This window comes from Odocoileus virginianus, chromosome 12, assembly GCF_023699985.2.
Source record: "Odocoileus virginianus isolate 20LAN1187 ecotype Illinois chromosome 12, Ovbor_1.2, whole genome shotgun sequence".
Classification (NCBI taxonomy): domain Eukaryota; kingdom Metazoa; phylum Chordata; class Mammalia; order Artiodactyla; family Cervidae; genus Odocoileus; species Odocoileus virginianus.
This window is the reverse complement of record NC_069685.1, coordinates 64,363,245-64,381,646: the sequence shown is the minus strand read 5'-3', so window position 1 is coordinate 64,381,646 and position 18,402 is coordinate 64,363,245. Positions and strand designations below refer to the sequence as shown.

Here is an 18,402-nt window from a genome sequence, read left to right as displayed (position 1 = left end):
GTCTCACCTTCACGAGAGCGAAATTTGAACTTTTGGAAGAACTAATCTTTGCAAGACTCTGTTCAGACTTCCGGGGCAACTACCTAGTACTTTTAAGTTAGTGGGAAAGAAAACAGGATCCCTCTCCAAAGAGATGGATCTAGTGAGGGAGCTGCCACCGGCATGGGTTCTTTTGCTATCACACTTCTGCAGTTTCATCTGACACCAATGCTCATTGCTCAAGCAGAGCTCTGTCCTGAAGCTTGTTTTTTCATTGCAGAACCAGAGGGGCTGGCTTTCCAGAAGGAGAAAGAGTTTTCAGGACGTGCAGGCATGTGTGGCAAACATGGAGGGGTCGGTCCAGACTGCGTCTGTGGCCACGCCTCTGGGTGGGGGTTACTTTTAGGATCGGGGGCGTAGCATCGGAAAGGGGTACCTGCAGGAAGAATAAGTGCTGCGTGATCTCCTGAACCAGCTCTTCCTCGGCATTCTCGGGATAAAATTTGGCCAGGAAGTGAAAGGTGACCGGCTCTTCCTTTGAGACGTCATGATCCAGCACCTGTGGGGTCGCGGAGTTAAAGGAAAGCAAGCCGGGTTGGCCCCTCTCCCGCCCAGGGCCACCACCAAAGCGCCTTCTGCAGGGAGTGTACAAATATTCTTCTCCCTTCTAGATCCGTCGTCACATCCCCCAAGGGTTGTGATTCTACAGTTTGAGGCATTCACAGAGCCACCTATAACAGAAGGTGATGTTCACTCACATGGCGTCTCTGAACCAAATGAATCGATTCCCCCAAGTGGTGAGTGGAGCTAAGACTATTAAGGCACCAATGTTTTCAAGGCCGCAGAGACAGCTAACAACTAGAAATTTATAACCCGAGGGTCTTGGGCACTATCTTTTACGACAGGCCGAAATTAAAATTAAATTAAATTAAAATTAAAGTTTTTTTAATGTTCTCAACTCGTGGAATCTCCCTCTACTGTTTGGTCTTGCTGCCTACCTCCAGCATTGAAGTCCACGGTGGAATGAAGCTTAGAGATGACGAACTACATCTCTGTCGAATCATTTCATCATTAACTGAGCAGCAAGAGGTGAAACATGCCCCATCGGGGCAACCCTATGTTTCAAGGAACCTCTAGAGAGGCCCCCACGAACTACTTGAGCACAGCCAGTAAACCACAGGGTCTTTAATCTTCTAACAATTTCATCCACCCACTGGAAAGCTTGAGCCATCTGCTCTCTAGAATGAATTTCATCTCAGGACATAAACATGCCATGTGACAGGCTACAAGGCTCCATTAACATGTGTCATAATTTATTTCTTTTGAGCAGCAGGCTCCATGGCTCCTGAGGCCCCCCAGTCTAATATCCATTTGGCCGACACTCAGATACGACTGCAAATTTACTTTGCCGAGAGCCATAAAATGATACCGATGGTTCTGCTGTCTTTGGTGGGTAACCCTCCAGGTTCCTGCCCAAATTCCTGGCCTCGGCACCTGAGAAATTAAAAATAAACCTGATCGGGGACGTTCATGATCGTTGGGAATTTCCACGTGAAATTTATAACCGGCAGCCATCCCAATGTGAAGATCCGGATTTACATATGTAAACACAATTTGAACGCTGGGGTTCAGCGTCAAAGTGGTGAAAGACACAAGGCGTGCAATGTTTATCATGCCAAGCAGTAGATAGGATGGGGTAAGCACTTGCAGGGGGTAGTCTGTGCTAAGAATTGGACGCTGACTCACTCTGAGATTCGGGGGTCTTTTAGGAGTTACTGACAAATGCGTATGGCCCTGCTCTCAGCACCTCTGCGGTTAGGTAGGCAGGTAAGGAGGTGACAGTGTCTCTGTGCACATATAAGAACCCACGCAGAGGGCAGTTCCCCGAGGCAACATCCATTTCTGAGCCACGTTAGAACTGCTGGGAGCCCAGACTCCTCCACCAGGCCTCAGAGGCCCCAGGAAACACGAGAACAAAAGAGACATTCTTCCTTCACCGTGGGGACCAGGGCACTCTTTATTCCTTAGATCACGGTAATGAGTAAATTGAGTTGGGCCATGGTGTTTCTCAAAAAGACTCGAAAAAAATTCCCTAAAGCACATGAGCCCTGAGAAAATCTTTCAAAGACATAAATTGTGGGCGGAAAAAAAAAAAAGATAACACAATGGTAATTTTTATTCACAAAGCCTGACTCCTGGTTCAGTCTACTGAACGGCATAAAGCCTGGAGCAATCAGGTGACATGCGATGACAAACGAAGACGCAGCCAGGAATGGTTGCAGGTCAGTCCTGGGGGATTCTTCGGGCCTGGGGAGCAGAGGGGCGGCCTCCCCAGACCCACATCCCACGTGACTTCCTCTGCGACCCGCCCCTCTCTCTACTGTGCCCCTGTAATGTTCCGTGATGAGCAACAAGCTAGACACACACTTGGGAAATTCGGAGCCCACGCTAGCCCCACTAGGGTCGTCGGGGTCCAGGCCCACCTTCTTGTCCATCTTGAGCCAGGCCACCGTGTCCTTGATTGTGTACTGCAGACCAAAGAACCAGGTTTCGCGAAGCCCCAGGGTCCGGCATACCAAGTCAAACAGGTCCTTCCCCTTCCACTTCATCTGCAAGGGAAGAAATCAACAGGGGAAGCCGGCTGAGCCTGAGTTGCAGTCCACTTACAGGAAAAACCCTTTCCTCCCGGTTCTCAGGTTCCGAAAGGTGGGGACGACGCTGAGATGGCTGATGAGCACAGAATTCCTAAATAATTGTGCGGCTTCCCACACAAAACCATGAGTGGGAAAATACCAATTAGAGCTTAATGGCTTAATCGCTGCAAAGCATACACAATGCCTCCCTTGGACAGTTCCTTTCAGATCTTAATATCCCCAAAGCTGCTAATTTTGGAAGGCTGGTAAATAGCATCCGCATTTAGGAGAGTCGAGCTTCTCCAGTTAACCCGGGGTGAGCTCCCAGGGACATCCATTTCCTCGAGATTTTACTGTCGATCTTCTTTTTAATCACGACTCTGCCCTTCGATAGAAGGCTAGCTTTTTAAAATGTAAAGACAAGTTTTACTAGATATTTTTAAAAGCAATATAGGGGAGGAAGTTATAATCAAAGTCACAAATCAAGGGGAAAAGGCACCATCAGAGACCAGCCAGCAAAGTCATGGTCTACCCCCATAACGGTGTGTAACGGAGGCCAGAGGGCAGGGGGTCCCAGCTATGGTCACACAGCAATTTCACGGGAAACCCAGGGGACAAACAGACAGGAATACACTGCAGTGTGCTGATTCCACAGTGCTCCTTTCAGAAGGACCTGAAGCAATGGCTGCTAAACCCTTTTTCTCTGCTCTTCAATCTTAGGGCTGGAAAAGCAGGTTCAATATCATAATAGGGGAAGAAAATGCCCAGCAGCTTAGTAAATGTTGCCACCTTGTGGCTCTCCAGTTATATCACCCAGGATGTTCCCATATTACGCCTTAGTATCCCCTCGCCCTGACCCCAGCGGCCCCCAAGTATCAGGAGGACACTCGAATGGACACCCGGGTACACGGATGAGCGTGAGCCACATCACGGAGACCACGGTCACAGATGGTGGATTCAGATACTACGAGGTCACCAAACATCGGAAGAGCAAGGCCACCCGACTTCAGAGGTGCGTCTGTTCTCCTCCCCTGATGAGAGAAATCTCCACCCAAGGTCCCGGCACATTCCAGATGTATGATGAAAAACCACTGGGGAAAATTTTGGGTTCAGAGACTTCTTATAAAAGAAGGAAAAAAAACAAACAAGCGAGACCTCTAAGATTCGATTCATTTCTGCTAAGACCTGACTCTACAGAGGGCTTTTCAAGCAGGACTTTTCTATTTTTAATGTATGTGAGCGGACAGCGGGTCCCCTACAAAGCACTCAACGGGGAAGCCCATCCTGGTCTGTGCCATCAACATCAATACAGCAAAGGAGCAGCCTACACAGAAGGACACCAAAGGCTGCAGCACACGGACTTTCCTGGTGGTCCCGTGGTTGAGAATCCACCTTGAAAGGCAGGCGATGTGGGTTCAAGCCCTGGTCCGGGAACTAAGATCCCACGTGCCACAGAGCAACCGAGCCCGGTCGCCACAACAAAAGATCCCGCTTTGCCGCAACGATGACCTGAGGGAGCCAGATACATAAACACTCAGCAGATAAGGGATGGGAGATGCGGGTTGGCTTTTGTCCTTCACGGGGCCGTTTCTCCAAATGTCCCTCCAGCTCTGCCCCCGTCCCCTCTCTGGGACTTCAGTGGGGCCCCTGCACCACCCCAGAGGTGGAGGTCTTTACTAGTAATGCTTGTTGGCACATCTGTGTCCCAGCCTGACTGCTGGACAAAGGGCTTTTTAATTCACGGCAGGTTTTTTTAATTCCTACCGGCAGACTTCACCGAAGAAATGTTATTTTGGAAAACAAGGAGCTTCAGAATGCCGATGATCCTCTTGTCTCTATTTTAAGCTGGCACATAGTATATAAATTATAAATGACTACTTTGCTACCAGATAATGTAACGCTTAAGAGCAGACATTAACTTGGAGAAGTGAAACACCCAGCGGCCCAGAAGATCAAGGTAAAGGTTCCCCATCCGCCATAACTCACGGCCGCTGCCGGGCAGGCTCTGGCAGGCAGGGGCTGTCTGCTGGGGGGTGTGCGGTGCATCCTAACTCCCGAGATTATGCTGACTGGATTTCCTGATTTGGGAGCTTAAATTCTCAAACACAACCTCCTATCAAGGCAGTTTTCCTGTATTCCTTTCTACCTCTTTGTTTCCGAAATGCAAAACTATCTCTGTTGAAGGCAGAGACAATGTCTTTGTTCCCATGGGGCTTGCAATGAAGTGTGTGTGTGTGTGTGTGTGCGGGTGGGGGCGGGGGGCGCAGTTCTCACACCAACTCAGAATGCCTGTCTTGGATTTTCAACTTCGACTCTAAGAACTGCAGGATGTCAAATTGGAAACGAGTCTGAGTCATTAATTACCTACTGCAGACCTGTCCCCTTCTTGTATAAATAAGGAGACCTTCCTTGGCAGCCTGCTGCAGCAGACACGGGCCGTTTTCTTAATGGTCTAAGGCAGGCAGACCACCCCCACCCCCGCCCCCAATCGCCTATTTTCCTGCTCTGCGGGCTTCCCTTCTGGCTTGCTCTCTACCAGCACTCCCCAGCCATCTTTTCCAGTAAGTGACTGGGGTTTTAACACTCTTCTCCCACCTTAAAATAAAACCTGTTCTTGCAAGGGCCCAATATTATTCCTTTACAGCTCAAGGTGAATTAAAGTCTCTGCTTCCTCTTATCTTTTTTTTCTGGCTACATCACGCAGCTCGCGGGTTCTCAGCTCCTGGACCTGGGATCGAACCTAGGCCATGGCAGCGAAAGCTCAGAATACTAACCTAACTAGGCCACCAGCGAACCCCCTGTCCTCTCAGCTGATCTTTCAGCAGGCATCACAGAGCACATTCTATGTGTCAAACAACATTAGACATGTGAAAATGCTGGAGGCCTGTTCCCCACCAGAGACTCAAGCAAGGACACAGGTGGGGAAAAGCTTTAAAGAACAGAGGAGAATTAGTTAAAGGAGGAAAGGAGATACGTCTCAGAACAAACAAATGTCCTGATCTCTACAAAGAAATGCAGGTCATCTGGCAGAGGTGAGACAAGACAGCCTGAACTTGGCGGGGTGTGGAGGGGACCAGCCAAAGACCCTCAGGCAGACGGATAATGGGGTCGGCCCTGTAATCTAGAATGCGTGCTGACAATATGATGGAGAATGGGTTGGGGGACGTGTGAGTCTCTCAGTCGTGTCTGACTCTTTTCAGACCCCATAGAGTATAGCCCATCTGGCTCCTCTGTCCATGGGATTCTCCAGGCAAGAATATTGGAGTGGATGGCCATTCCCTTCTGCGGGGGATCTTCCCGACCCGGGGATCGAACCTCGGTTTCCTGCATTGCCGGCAGTCTTTACAGTCTGAGCCAGCAGGGAAGCCCAGAGGAGACTGGAATCAAGAAAGCCAGAAGAGAGGACAACTCCCACCCAGAGGAAGGCAGGTGGGAAGGAGAGGAAGGCTGAGAACTGGAGAAGCGTTGAGAGGAACACCTGAATTTCTGGGTTTGAGCATCAGGTGGCTCCAGGAAAGGAAGGCTGGAAGATGGGAGGAGCAGATGAGTAATTAAGTTCTAGACAAAGTAAAGCTCAACTAAGGTGCCCAAGGAAACCAGGTAGAGGCGTCCTAAATACATCCGATTTTAAGTCTCCGCTCTATTTATAAAATAAAGTGTTCTATTCTTAAGTCATCAAGAGTCTCTCTTGGGTTACAGCTAACCTCCAGCGTGCTGTTACCTACATGAGGTTGCACCTTTCAACATGCCTTCCCCCAAAGGCTGGCGGGCGGCCCGCTCAGTCCCCTAATGTGGGTTTCTACTTCTTCACAGACAAGAACCGTTGCTCACAGTTGCTCCTGGCGGTTCTCAGGACAGCCTGCAGAAAGGAGGTCTTGGGTTGTGATGGGGCGTCCTTGGACTCGCCAGCACGTGACCACACCTGCCTCTAGTTCCGTCGCCAGTCGACAGCGCCGGTGGGCGCCTCGGAACAGGAGGACGCAGGTCATCTCTCCACTCCCCGTGGCGCCCGCCGAGTGTGTACACACAAGACATGGCAAATGATGGCTGTGTGACAGAACACACCTGACCACTTAAAAAACCCGTGGTTGCAAAAAAAAAAAAAAGGAAAAGCCCTTCACTCTGGACTTCCCTGGTGGTTAAGACGCCATGCTCCTAAGGCAGTGGACATGGGTTCAATCCCTGACTGGGGAACTAAGATCCCACACGCCCTATGGCATGGCCAAAAAAACCTTGAGGGTCAAAAGTGTAAACCAAAATGAACTCCTGTTCATCCACTCCTTCAACAAACATTGAGAGAACACACGTTGTGTCCAAGCACCAGATGAGGTAGAGGTTAACGGGGAACAGAAGACAGTCTCCACTCTCAGAGAACGGGCCCGGGGTGGAAACCTGTCAAGAACAGGTGATCACTCCTCTCGCCCCCCACACAGGTCAGCTCCCAGTGTGGCTGTCAGCGCCACGGCACTCACAGGGACATCGGGGCCGGAAGGGACCCTCTACCTGGGAGGGCTGGGAAACTGCATCTGAGCAGGTGGAAAAGGGAAGCCAAGTGAGGACCGGACTTGGGGAAGGAGGAATGAGCAGGGAAGTGTGTGACAGGCAGGGGGAAGAGCGTATGCGAAGGTCTAGAGGCCAAACAGCTTAGACGGTCCTTGCAGGAAATGGCAGTACTGTTGTTCACGTGGCTGGGGAACACTTGCGATGCCATACTTTCAACTACCGTCTAAAACCAATTCTTCAGGGACTTCCCCCTTCCAGTGCAGAGGGTGTGGGCTTGACCCCTAGTTGGGGAGGTAAGATCCCACATGGCTCAAGGCCAAAAAATTGGAACATGGTATTGTAACGTAAGTAATATTGTCACAAATTCGATGAAGACTTTAATAAATAAACAAACCAGTTCTTTGTCACCTAACCCTGCCTGTCTCGTGAAGTACAGAAAGTTATCCGAGGGGCTGTTTCCTGCTTTCTCCATGCAATGGAACATGACTCATACCCATTCTTCATGCACAGGAGAGAAATTAAACCATTCCATAAGATGGATGCCCCTGGAGATTCGAGCTTAAGTCTTTCCAGGAACCAGCCTCCAAGGCAGAGAGAAACCATGGCTATCTAACCTCGTCTGAATCTCCCCGCTACCACTGTGTGACCTTCGGCAAGTTATTGGACTTCCTTGCGCTCTGCAATGGGGATAATGAACAGAACCTGTCTTAGCAGATCGATCTCAGGATTAAGTGCACTGATACATTTTAAAAGCCTGAGAAGGCGCCGCAATAAATACTCAATAAAAGGGGGTGATTACTCATTCTAACCCCGCCTCTCCTCCCTACATTCGAAAGTGGCTTCGTTTAAAGCCTCCCGGTCGTGTTCCACTCCACGGGTGATGGATGGCGGATCAGGAAGGGCACCATCAATTCTCACCGCGCTAACCACGCCATCACTCACTTGACAAACATTTATTGAGCACCCACTACGTCCTCGTCACTGCGCTCGGCCCTAGGGATGAATGAGGGATCCGGGACAAGACGCTGTCCCTGCCGGGACAAGACGCTGTCCCTGCTCATGGCTGACGGGGAGAACAGGTGAACAGAGGAGGAAAGGGCAACCTGGCAAATGCTCATAGAACAGAGGACTGGGGGGACATAGCTCAGGCCTGGGGGTCTGGTGGGGAGAGAGCGGCTTTCAGGGGAGATGCTGGGTCTGAGTTGGGTCTCCAAAGCCAGGTGGTAGTTGGTCCTCTGATACGGGAATGGGGGGAGCGGGTCGTGCCAGCCGGAGGGAACAGCATGTCTGCGGCTCGGGTCCAAGCTGTTGCAAAGGGAAGGAACGTTCTCTGCGTTTTGGTGTCTGAGAGGCAGTGTGGCTCTCCTGTCTGCAGCACTGAACGTTCAGGGCCCTACCGAGAGCGCGGCTGCAGCCCTGTGACGGCTCACGGCCTCCTCGGCAAACTCACGTCCTCCTCAGCCCACCGGGCCCTGGGTCCTTCGGTCAGTTTCCCAGCCGACAGGCCTGCCCCCAACAAGACCTGCCAGGTCTCTAAGGAGCCACGACCAGTGGGATGAGTTTCTTGTTTACTAATATTTTAATATTTATTTGGCTGCAGCATGCAAACTTTTTTTTTTCTTTCATGCAAACTCTTTATTGTGGCATGTAGGATCTAGTTCTCCGACCAGGGATCAAACCCGGGCCCCTTGCCTTGGGAGTGTGAAGGCTTAGCCACTGGACCAACAGGGAAGTCCCTTATTTTTTTTTATTAAAACATTTCCTCTTCTGACACCTGCTAGAACATGTCATTCAGGCTTTGCACTTACGGGCCCTTTTTTAAATTTTTTTGGAGGGTTTGCCATCTTTCCCAAGCAGACTGCCAGAAAGAGAACAGCGCCTTGCGCTGGCGGATGGATTCCTCCAGAAGGGACGTGTCCCACCGCCGCCCCTCAGCCCAGGGAAGAGGAGGCAGGAGCTCACTCGCAGAAAGAAGAGCGAGTGGAGGGAGCGGGAAAGGCCGTTTGTGGGAAGGAGCATGGCTCTGGACTCCAGCCTCCTCCTTCAGATGCCCGGGCGCGCAGGGCAGTTGGCGGGGAGTCGGGGCGCCCGGTGCGAAGTGCTGTGTCCTGGCCGCACTCTCGCATTATTTTAACGGGCTACGGTGCTATTTCCCAGATCCACCCTGCACCTCCATCAGAGATGGATGTGTATGAACTTTATAAACAGGACTAAGTGCTGTCAGCTTGTTATTTTTGGTAGGGGCTGAATTTATGAGCTTTACCCAGAGTGAAGTGCTTGTCATTTATCAACCTCGAATGGTTTAAGGAAATAGCGCTAAGCACTTATGGCTCCGGGGCGGAGGACGTGGCGGGAATGCAGTGCTTTTCCTGCTGTTGGAAGCAACTGGCACCAATCATGTATGGGGCTGATGGGGGTCTATTAACTGAGGAAACGTTAGTAAAAATCCACGACCTCTTCTTACAACAGGCCAGGTTTAGACTCACAGTCCTAAAATAACCACTTGCTTTTTGGGCTTTGGCAGACACGGAGTTGTATTTCTCCCACTGCTCTCTTTAACCCCTTGTGCTTGCTGGAGACAGCCGCGCAGGGTGCGTGGAAAGCCAGACACGACACAGGAAGAGGCCACAAACAGAACAGGGCAAACTAGCTTGAAGAAGCAGGACCAAGTTTGACTGCCGTGGGTGAGATGCCTGAGAATCAGAAGACACTTCAGCTTTACAGAAGAGACTCAAGCCTGGAGAAGCCAGCAGAGAGGTGACACTCCGTTTCATAGGTGTCAGGGGACAGGGTTATCAGCCACCCAAGGGAGGCTACTGGACTGGCTGTCTGCTCCACAGAAGACGACAGAACCAAGGGACCTGGCATTCACTTATCAGGGCTTCTAATTAGCTCACAAGCTGCCCCAGCATTTGCCGTAAAATCTGTCGAAAGGTCGGATCCTTTACAGACAGCGCAACAGAGGAAGGGCACGTCCCGGGGCTCAGGACGGTGCCGCATGCTCGCCACGGCTCCGGGAACTCAGAGCCAGAGCGCTGAGGCCGCTCTCAGCGCTCACCCCTAGCTGACCTCCGCAGCCACGGCTGCCCCACAAGGACCGGTTCAGAGAACAGCTGACAAGTCAAGACGTTTCCATACCAGATCCAAACCTAAGTACGACTTTTATTTGTCTGTTTTGGAAAAAACAAACCAACAGATGCCAGGGACTTCCCTGCTGGTCTAGTGGTTAAATTCTGAGCTCCCAATGCAGAGGGCTTGGGTTTGATCCCTGGTCAGGGAACTAGATCCCACAAGCTGCAACCAAGAACTCACATGGAGCAACTAGGACCCAGCATCACCAAATACATAAATATTAAAATAAAAAAAGGTCCAACACCTCTGTTGAGCAGATGTACACCCTGGAAAGAGTTATAAAGATGATTCTGCTGCACACTAGGGAATAATGAGTCCCATTAAAATCTATTCTGGTTTGCAGACTTCCCTGGTGGTCCAGTGGTTAAGACTCCATGCTCCCAATGCAGGGAGCATAGGTTTAATCCCTGGTCAGGGAATCAAGACCCCACATACCATACATATGGTCTGGCAAAACAAAACAAAACAAAAAACCCACCATGCTTGTGTCTTATGTCTGTGTTCCCTATCATGGTGAGGACACATCACTCCCCCTTTTTTTTGTGATGTCTCAAAAAATACTTTATTTTTAAAGAGATTATTTTGCCCAACTGTAGGCTAATGTGTTTTGAGCAGATCTAAGCTGGGCTTCTCTGGTGGCTCAGTGGTAAAGAATCCACCTGCAAAAAAAAAAAAAAAAAAAACCCACCTGCCAATGCAGGAGACTCAAGAGACCTGGGTTCAGTCCCAGGGTCAGGAAGATCCCCTGGAGGAAGAAATGGCAACCCTCTCCAGTATTCTTGCCTGGGAAATCCCATGGACAGAGGAGCCTGGCGGGCTACAGTCCACGGGGTCACAGAAGAGTCAGACGTGACTTAGTGACTAAACAACAACAACAAAGCTAGGCTAGGCTAAGCCATGATTCCCTAGGCTGGGTTAATTAAATGCATCCTCAACCATGATATTTTCCACTTGTTGTTCAGTCACTGAGTCGTGTCTGACTCTTTGCAAACCCATGGACTATAACATGCCAAATTCCTTTGTCCTCCACTATCTCCCAGAGTTTGCTGAAATTCATGTCCATTGAGTTGGTGATGCTATCTAACCATCTCATCCTCTGCTGTCCCCTTCTCCTTTTGCATTCCATCTTTCCAAGCAGCAGGGTCTTTTCCAATGAGTTGGCTAGGACACACCACTCCTACTCAGTCATAATTTTTGAGGGAAAGGGGGAAACAGGATTTTAGCCAAAAAAGAATCGTATCTCTGCTCCATACCAATCACGACCGCCAAATCTCTTATCTTGATCTGCACAAAATTACGAAAACCTGAAACCACCCTTATACAAAACAAACATTTCAGCTGCACTCTTGCCCTGTCAGTTTCTGCCATAATCAACCACAGCAAGTAATCTTCCTGTCCCCGCCCTCCGATCATTGCTGTTAATATGCCCAATCTATCTAAATTATTGGTTTCGAGGCCGTCCACCGATTACCTCCTCCCTCCTCCAACCAACTGCCCTGCCTTGTTATAAGGCAGCCCGTGTCCTCCCAGCTCAGCACAACGATATGCTTCCATTTTCCCACAGTCAGACCTTTCTTAGGTCCCTTCCTTATCTCATCAGTCTCCTTGCTCAGCATATAACACCAGACACGTGAGTTAATATGCACTTTTGTTGTTTTAGTTGTGAAGTGTATCTGACTCTTTTGAGATTGCGTGGACTGTAACCTGCCATGCTCCTCTATCCATGGTATGAGAAAAAAAAAAAAGAATACTGGGATGGGTTGCCATTTCCTTCTCGAGGGTATCTTCCTGGATCAGGGATGGAACCTGTGTCTCCTACATTGCAGGTGGATTCTTTACCACTGAGCCGCTTGGGAAATCCAATATGCACTTTACATACATGGAAAAACTGGGTTATCTGTCTTTCCCCAAGATTCCTGTCTTTCCTGTAGTTCTGCAGATCATAAACTCCTTGAAGGCAAGAGCTAACACTCTCTCTCTCTCTCTCTCTCTCTCTCTCTCTCTGTCTCCTGGGACCCAAGCAAGTACTGCATAATCAATTTGTGGCCACTTCACAAACACTAGTGGTTGGCTGATGATGTTGATATAATGATGATAACACCTGGATCAGGCTTCTGAGCAGAACAACCTTCTAGGTAATGACTGCAACGAAGCAAGAATTTATGATGCTCCTTATTAAAATTCTAATTGCATAATTGGGCCTGAAGGTATATACCTCTCCGCCTGCCTTTGGTGACATGTACTGATCTCTCTCTAAAAATACCTTGCCAAGAAAATCTAAATCTCAAAGAGCCAACCAAGAAAAATTTCCTCAGAACAAGAGACCAGTAGGAAACAGATCACAGCACCTTAGGGAGCTATGGAAATGTTTTAAACTAGAAGAAGTCTTTCAAGACAAAATGAATTATGGTTTTTTGGGGGGTATGCGGATTGCGGGGACAGCAGCCCTGAAGTTTGCCGCTTCTGGCATGTCTCCTGCTTTAGTGGAGACAGGTTCTGGCAGCAGCCGTGAGCCCAGAGGGGGAAGCCAAGTCCTAAACCGCCCCTTCTGGGAGACTTCCTAGCGGTCCAGTGGTTAAGACTATGAGCTGTCAATGCAGGGGGTGCAGGTTCGATCCCTGGTTGGGGAACTAGGATCCCACACGTTGTGTGGCCCAGCCAAGATATTTAAAACAAAAACAAACCAAAACTCTGCCCTCAACCACCCACAACCGTGGGTGAGCCACTTGGCTCAACTGGGCCTTGGTTTCTCCATCTGTCAATCTCTCATGGCCCCCAGGCAAGGCTTAGATTTTTACGATGCGATGAAAAAAGAGGGCTTGAAGCTTTGAAAGCCGGCTGACAGATGACAAAGCAAAAAGAATCAGTAGTTTATATACTATAAAAACAGTACAGTCCTCCCAAAGCGAAGAAGACAGTCTCTGTCTTTGGAATTTAGCTCACAACATGAGGGCAATCACAGCCTTGTCAAACAACTATAAAACACCCAAACCTGCTGTGCTGGGAAAGTCACTTAACCTCTCTGGGTCTCGGCTTCCACAATCGTCAAGTGGGCTTTCAGGATTAACACCCCCCCCCCCCCCCCCCCCCCGAGTCTACAAGATTCAGACAGTTTTGTGTAAACCATGGCGTACTTCTTTCGCTACTATAACAGATTTCTTTTAATCCTTTAACATTCCATTCTGTATCTTAAAATCATTTTCAGGGATGTCAATGACACTTAACAGTTAATTTCAGTGCTCTTGCTACATTCTTTTCCCTTACTTAGGTTCTATCATTTCGATCATGTTCATTACTCCTAATAATCAGGGGTTGTCTTATAATAATGAACTCGCTAGTGTAACAAAAACTGTGATTATCATGCTAATGAAAAATAGAAGCTTTTTAGCACCAAGGTTGCTGTTGATATTCAGCAATTATCAATGATTACAAATGCTTCGAACAACCGAGAATAAGAACTCTATGGAGAGCTATGAATAGGAAACAAGAGTAAATTCAATGCCAGTGGCACAAAGCTCAATTTCAAATGCCTAAACATGAAGTAAGATAACAGACTCTGAAACATCGCCCATGACCAAGCATTACTCAACTCATACCCTGGTCTCTGCGAAAATTGTAGTTTATATTTAAAATTGCGCTTCTTAAAAAAAAAAAAAAAAAGAAAGAAGAAAAAAGCTATCAGCACAAGAGAGCTAAAGCATTATGTGTTTATGCAAACCACCTTATGTAGAACCCAGACCCTAGCCTGGAAAGAACATTTAGATGTTCTGTTTCTGGCTTGATCTCTTGATTAGGGTTCACAGTCATTAATCCTGGAGGAGGAAATGGCACCCCACTCCAGTCTTCTTGCCTGGAGAAGTCTATGGACAGAGGAGGGCTACCGTCCATGGGGTTGCAAAGAAGCGACTCAGCACGCACGCACAGTCATCGAGGAGAATGACACTGATTTTAACAAGGGTGGGAGGCATCGGTGCGAGTAGGACTGGTTAAAAAAAAGTCTGCAGGTGGAGAACTACTGTAGGCTGAAGTCTTTGTAAACTTATCTGAGACGCTTTAGTCACAGAGCAATAGGAGCAGGATACTAGACAGGAACACGACTGGTGACCTTAAAACCACAGATCAGTTCAGATAAGTTCAGTAACGATTCCAGGGTTCAGTTTTAAGTTTTACTTGAAAGTCAGATTTCTAACTGTGGTTCTGGAGAAGACTCTGGAGAGTCTCTTGGACAGCAAGGGGATCAAACCAGTCAATCCTAAAGAATCAACCCTGAATAGTCATTGGAAGGACTGATGCTGAAGCTGAAGCTCCAATACTTTGGCCACCTGATGGGAAGAACTGACTCACTGGAAAAGACCCTGATGCTGGGAAAGATTGAGGGCAGGATGAGAAGGGGACAGAGGATGAGATGGTTGGATGCCATCACTGACTCAACGGACATGAGTTTGAGCAAACTCCGAGAGATAGTGGAGGACAGGGAAACTGGCGTGCTGCAGTCCATGGGGTAGCAAAGAGTCGGACATGCCTTAGCGACTGAACAGAACAACAACAAATTATCAAAACTACTAAAACCAGGAGACTGAAGCTGGCAAGGTGGATGGGAAAATCAAAAGTAATGTAACTCACTAACGGAAAGTTGTGTATTTTCCAAGCAAGGTTCAAATTTGGCAAAGCAGCAGAAAAAAACAGTAGGGAGATTCGGGAAGAGGAAAAAGGCCCCATTTCTTTGGAAATGATGTGCTCTGACTCCACCTAGTGGGGCCCAAGGATTCCTGAACTAGATTCCTAAGCGCCTCAACGCGGCACAGGTGACTGAAGATCTGATTAAAAGGTTCTTTTCCCCTGCAGTCAGCACTAAATTGGTAATAAATTTTTGCTTGCTAAAAATGTACTAAAACATGTGAACTCATTCTAAATCAGACAAAGCACAGACAGGAGGATGGAACACATCATCCTGTTACAAACCAGAGAAGCCTCGTCACCAGCTGGCTAAAAAATGATTAGCAGCTCGGAGAAAACTCAATTCTGGGTTTTTAAGACAGCAAATACTTTAACTTATGAAATTAGGAATAAACAAGTACCAAAAATGTTCTTGGATAAGAACGCAAAACTAGCATGAATAACTGAAGAAAAACAAAAGAGAAAAATTCCAAGATGACACATAGGGAACAAAGGAATGGAGGATAATTAAGCATGGCAGAAAAGAGTCCTACTGTCATCGCGGACATCAATCTAAATAGAAACCAATCATAGAGCACATTACAAAAAAAGATCCTTAAGTATATGGCACAGGGTTCACTATATTTACTTACTGTAGAGTCTAGAAGGTCTACAATTACCAAGGCATGGATAACCTGAAGAAGATTCAGAGAAAATGAAGATGACTCAAGGAGAAAATTCACAGTGCCTCTAGCATGAGACCTTTCCTCTTTATTCCCACACTCCTGACTCGAGATAACAGAAAACGCTAATGTCTGGGCTTCCCTGGTGGCTCGGTGATAAAGAATCCGCCAGCCGATGCAGGAGACAAGGGTTTGATCCTTGATCCGGGAAGACCCCACATGCCTCAGAGCAACTTAAGTCCATGCACTACTACTGAGCCTGCGCTCTAGAGCTGCGACTACTGAAGCCCAAGCACCTAGAGCCCATCTCTGCAATGAGAGAAGTCACCTCAACGAAAAGCCTGTGCATCGCAACGAGAGAGCAGCCCCTGCTCACAACTGGAGAAAAGGCAGAGCTGCCATGACGACCCAGCACAGCCAAAAATACATAAAATAAAAAATATATATATGTATGAAAGTTAAAGTAAAAAAAGCTGAAGAAGCTAATGTTTACCAAGTACTTACTACGGTCAGTGCCTGGGCTAAGTGCCTATGAAGGTCTACCTTATTCATGCCTTAAAACAATCCTATAAAAAAAATACTATTATTCTCATCTTACAACCGAGGTTTAGAGAGGTAAATCCAATCACTCAGGGAGTCAGGGGCAGTGGCAGGGCTTCCTTCCACCCGAGCCAATTTGCCACTTCTACCAGGATGCTGGCTCTTTTCCCTGAGCAGTATCTATCTGGCCCTCTAGCAGATTTTTCTCATACCTGCATGCTCAAATCCTGACATGACTTCCTACCTAAGAAGGAAATATGAAACAGAGAGTTGTGTGATGAGCTTCTTCTGCCCACATCACCTAAAATAGGATGTGCAGCTGAGGGCCTTGGAAATCGAGTTCCTCCCTGTTTTACAGCTGAAGAACTGAAGCCTAGGAGGAAAAAAAAGAGAGAGAGAGAGAGAGAGAGAGATGTACCCAAGGTCACAGAAGAGCTCCGCAGAGAAGCCAGACGCCAGTTTGGACTCCCTCCTGGAAGACAATCACTGGCCTCAATCTTGGGGTGTCTAGGATTTAACATCACTGGAATCACCAGAGTTGTTCTTTCGGTTTTCCCGTTTTGAAAGTTCTACCTGTTAGATGTATGTCCACTTGTATGCTGGGATGATCTGTAATGTTGGTATCTAACTCAATTGTAATTCCACATGGGTATGTGAAAACGTTTGGGAAGCCAACCAACAGGATAAGCAGGCTTTGTTTTCGATATAAGATGATGGTATTAGGCTCTCTCACAACTCAATTTCGAGAAATTTTTCATATTTGACTCTTCTAACTGATAGATTGAATTATTAGAGTAAAATTCCAGTCTAGATAAGAAATAACAGAACCATTTAGCCTTCTGGCAAACTACAATCAGCACCCACTTTCTCAAAATGATAAATATCAAGTCTTTCAAGTGGAAAAATTCTTCAAAGCATCAAGCCAATTGTGAATGCAGCAAGTGGTGCAAGAAAGAGATTTTTGCCCCCATCTCTGCAGCAAAAAAGTCTGAACTGATTAGCATAAGGCATCTCGATTCACATGTTAACTACCAACTGGTTGTGACATTGAGTCCTTCTTAGAAAGCCACCTACATCTGACCTCAGTGAGGCCAAGAACTCAAGTACCATCTCTCCTTTGTTTCAAAATGCATCTACAGGCTCCTTGCATTAGCATAAAAATAGAGTAGGAGAGTAAGACTAGACACTTGTGAGTTCTCGACATCACCATAAATCAAACTACTGTTACTTTCAACAGAATATTGTGTTTTTTTTTTTTTTTTTAAAGCATTTAAAAGAAATGTTTCTGGCTGCACTGGGTCTTCCTTGCAGCACACAGGATCTTTAGCTGCAGCCTGTAAACTCTTAGTTGTGGCAAGTTATGATCTAGTTCCCTGAAAAGGGATAGAACCCTGGGCCCCCTGCATTGGGAGTCACGGCAGTCAGTGCCCACAGGGACCCAAGCCTCGTGTTTCAGGATGACTAGAGTCCTGTCCTTCCTGCCCAGCACTAAGCATTCCATGGGTTCTTATAATAATCTCGCAGGGTCAGTAATATTAGTTCCATTGTACTGATGTGCAAACTGAGGTCTGGATTGTCCGAGTATCTTATCCAAGCTGTAAGTAGTTTAGCTGGAATGCAAGTGGGTGTGTGTCTTGTCTCAAAGTCCGTGCACTTTCTACCACTGCTTCGTTCGTTTAGTGTGGCTTCCCTGGTGGCTCAGGCAGTAAAGAATCTGCCTGCAATGTGGGAGCCCAGGTTTGATCCCGGGGTCGGGAAGATCCCCTGGAGGAGGAAAAAGCAACTCACTCCAGTATTCTTGTCTGAAGAATTCCATGGACAGAGGAGCCTGGTGGGCTATAGTCCATGTGGTCACAAAGAGTCAGACACGACTGAGCGACTAACACATTGGACCAGCAGCATTGGCATCACTTGACAGTTTGTGAAAAATGCATAATTCTCAGGACTTCCCCGGTGGTCCAGTGGCTGAAACTCTGCAGGCTTCTCATTGGCATGGCTTCTCTTGTACAGCATGGGTTCCAGGGCTCACAGGCCCAGTAATTTTGGTGCTCGGGCTTAGTTACCCGGTGCCACGCGGGATCTTAGTTCCAGGGCCAGGGATCGAACCTGTGTCCCCTGCACTGGAAGGCGGATTCTCATCCACTGGACCACCAGGACATTCCTGAAGACGTTTTTTGTTGTCATAACTCGGGCAAGGCAGGTATGCTACTGTCTTCTGGGGGGCAGAAGCCAGAGATGCTATCTATACGCCACGCAGGGCACGGCACAGGCCCCAC

General features: G+C 48.0%; 1 protein-coding gene across 5 annotated transcripts in view; it reads right to left on the bottom strand.

The window, feature by feature from the left end:
* Positions 1-18,402, bottom strand: part of NF2 (NF2, moesin-ezrin-radixin like (MERLIN) tumor suppressor) — a 64,893-nt gene that overhangs the window by 41,754 nt on the left and 4,737 nt on the right. For all 5 annotated transcript variants that reach the window (XM_020907135.2, XM_020907134.2, XM_020907133.2 and 2 more), the window contains exons 2-3: positions 2,463-2,588; positions 416-538 (exon numbers count right to left, since the gene is read on the bottom strand). In XM_020907135.2, coding sequence (XP_020762794.1) covers positions 416-538; positions 2,463-2,588 — 249 coding nt within the window. The remainder of the gene's footprint in view (positions 1-415; positions 539-2,462; positions 2,589-18,402) is intronic.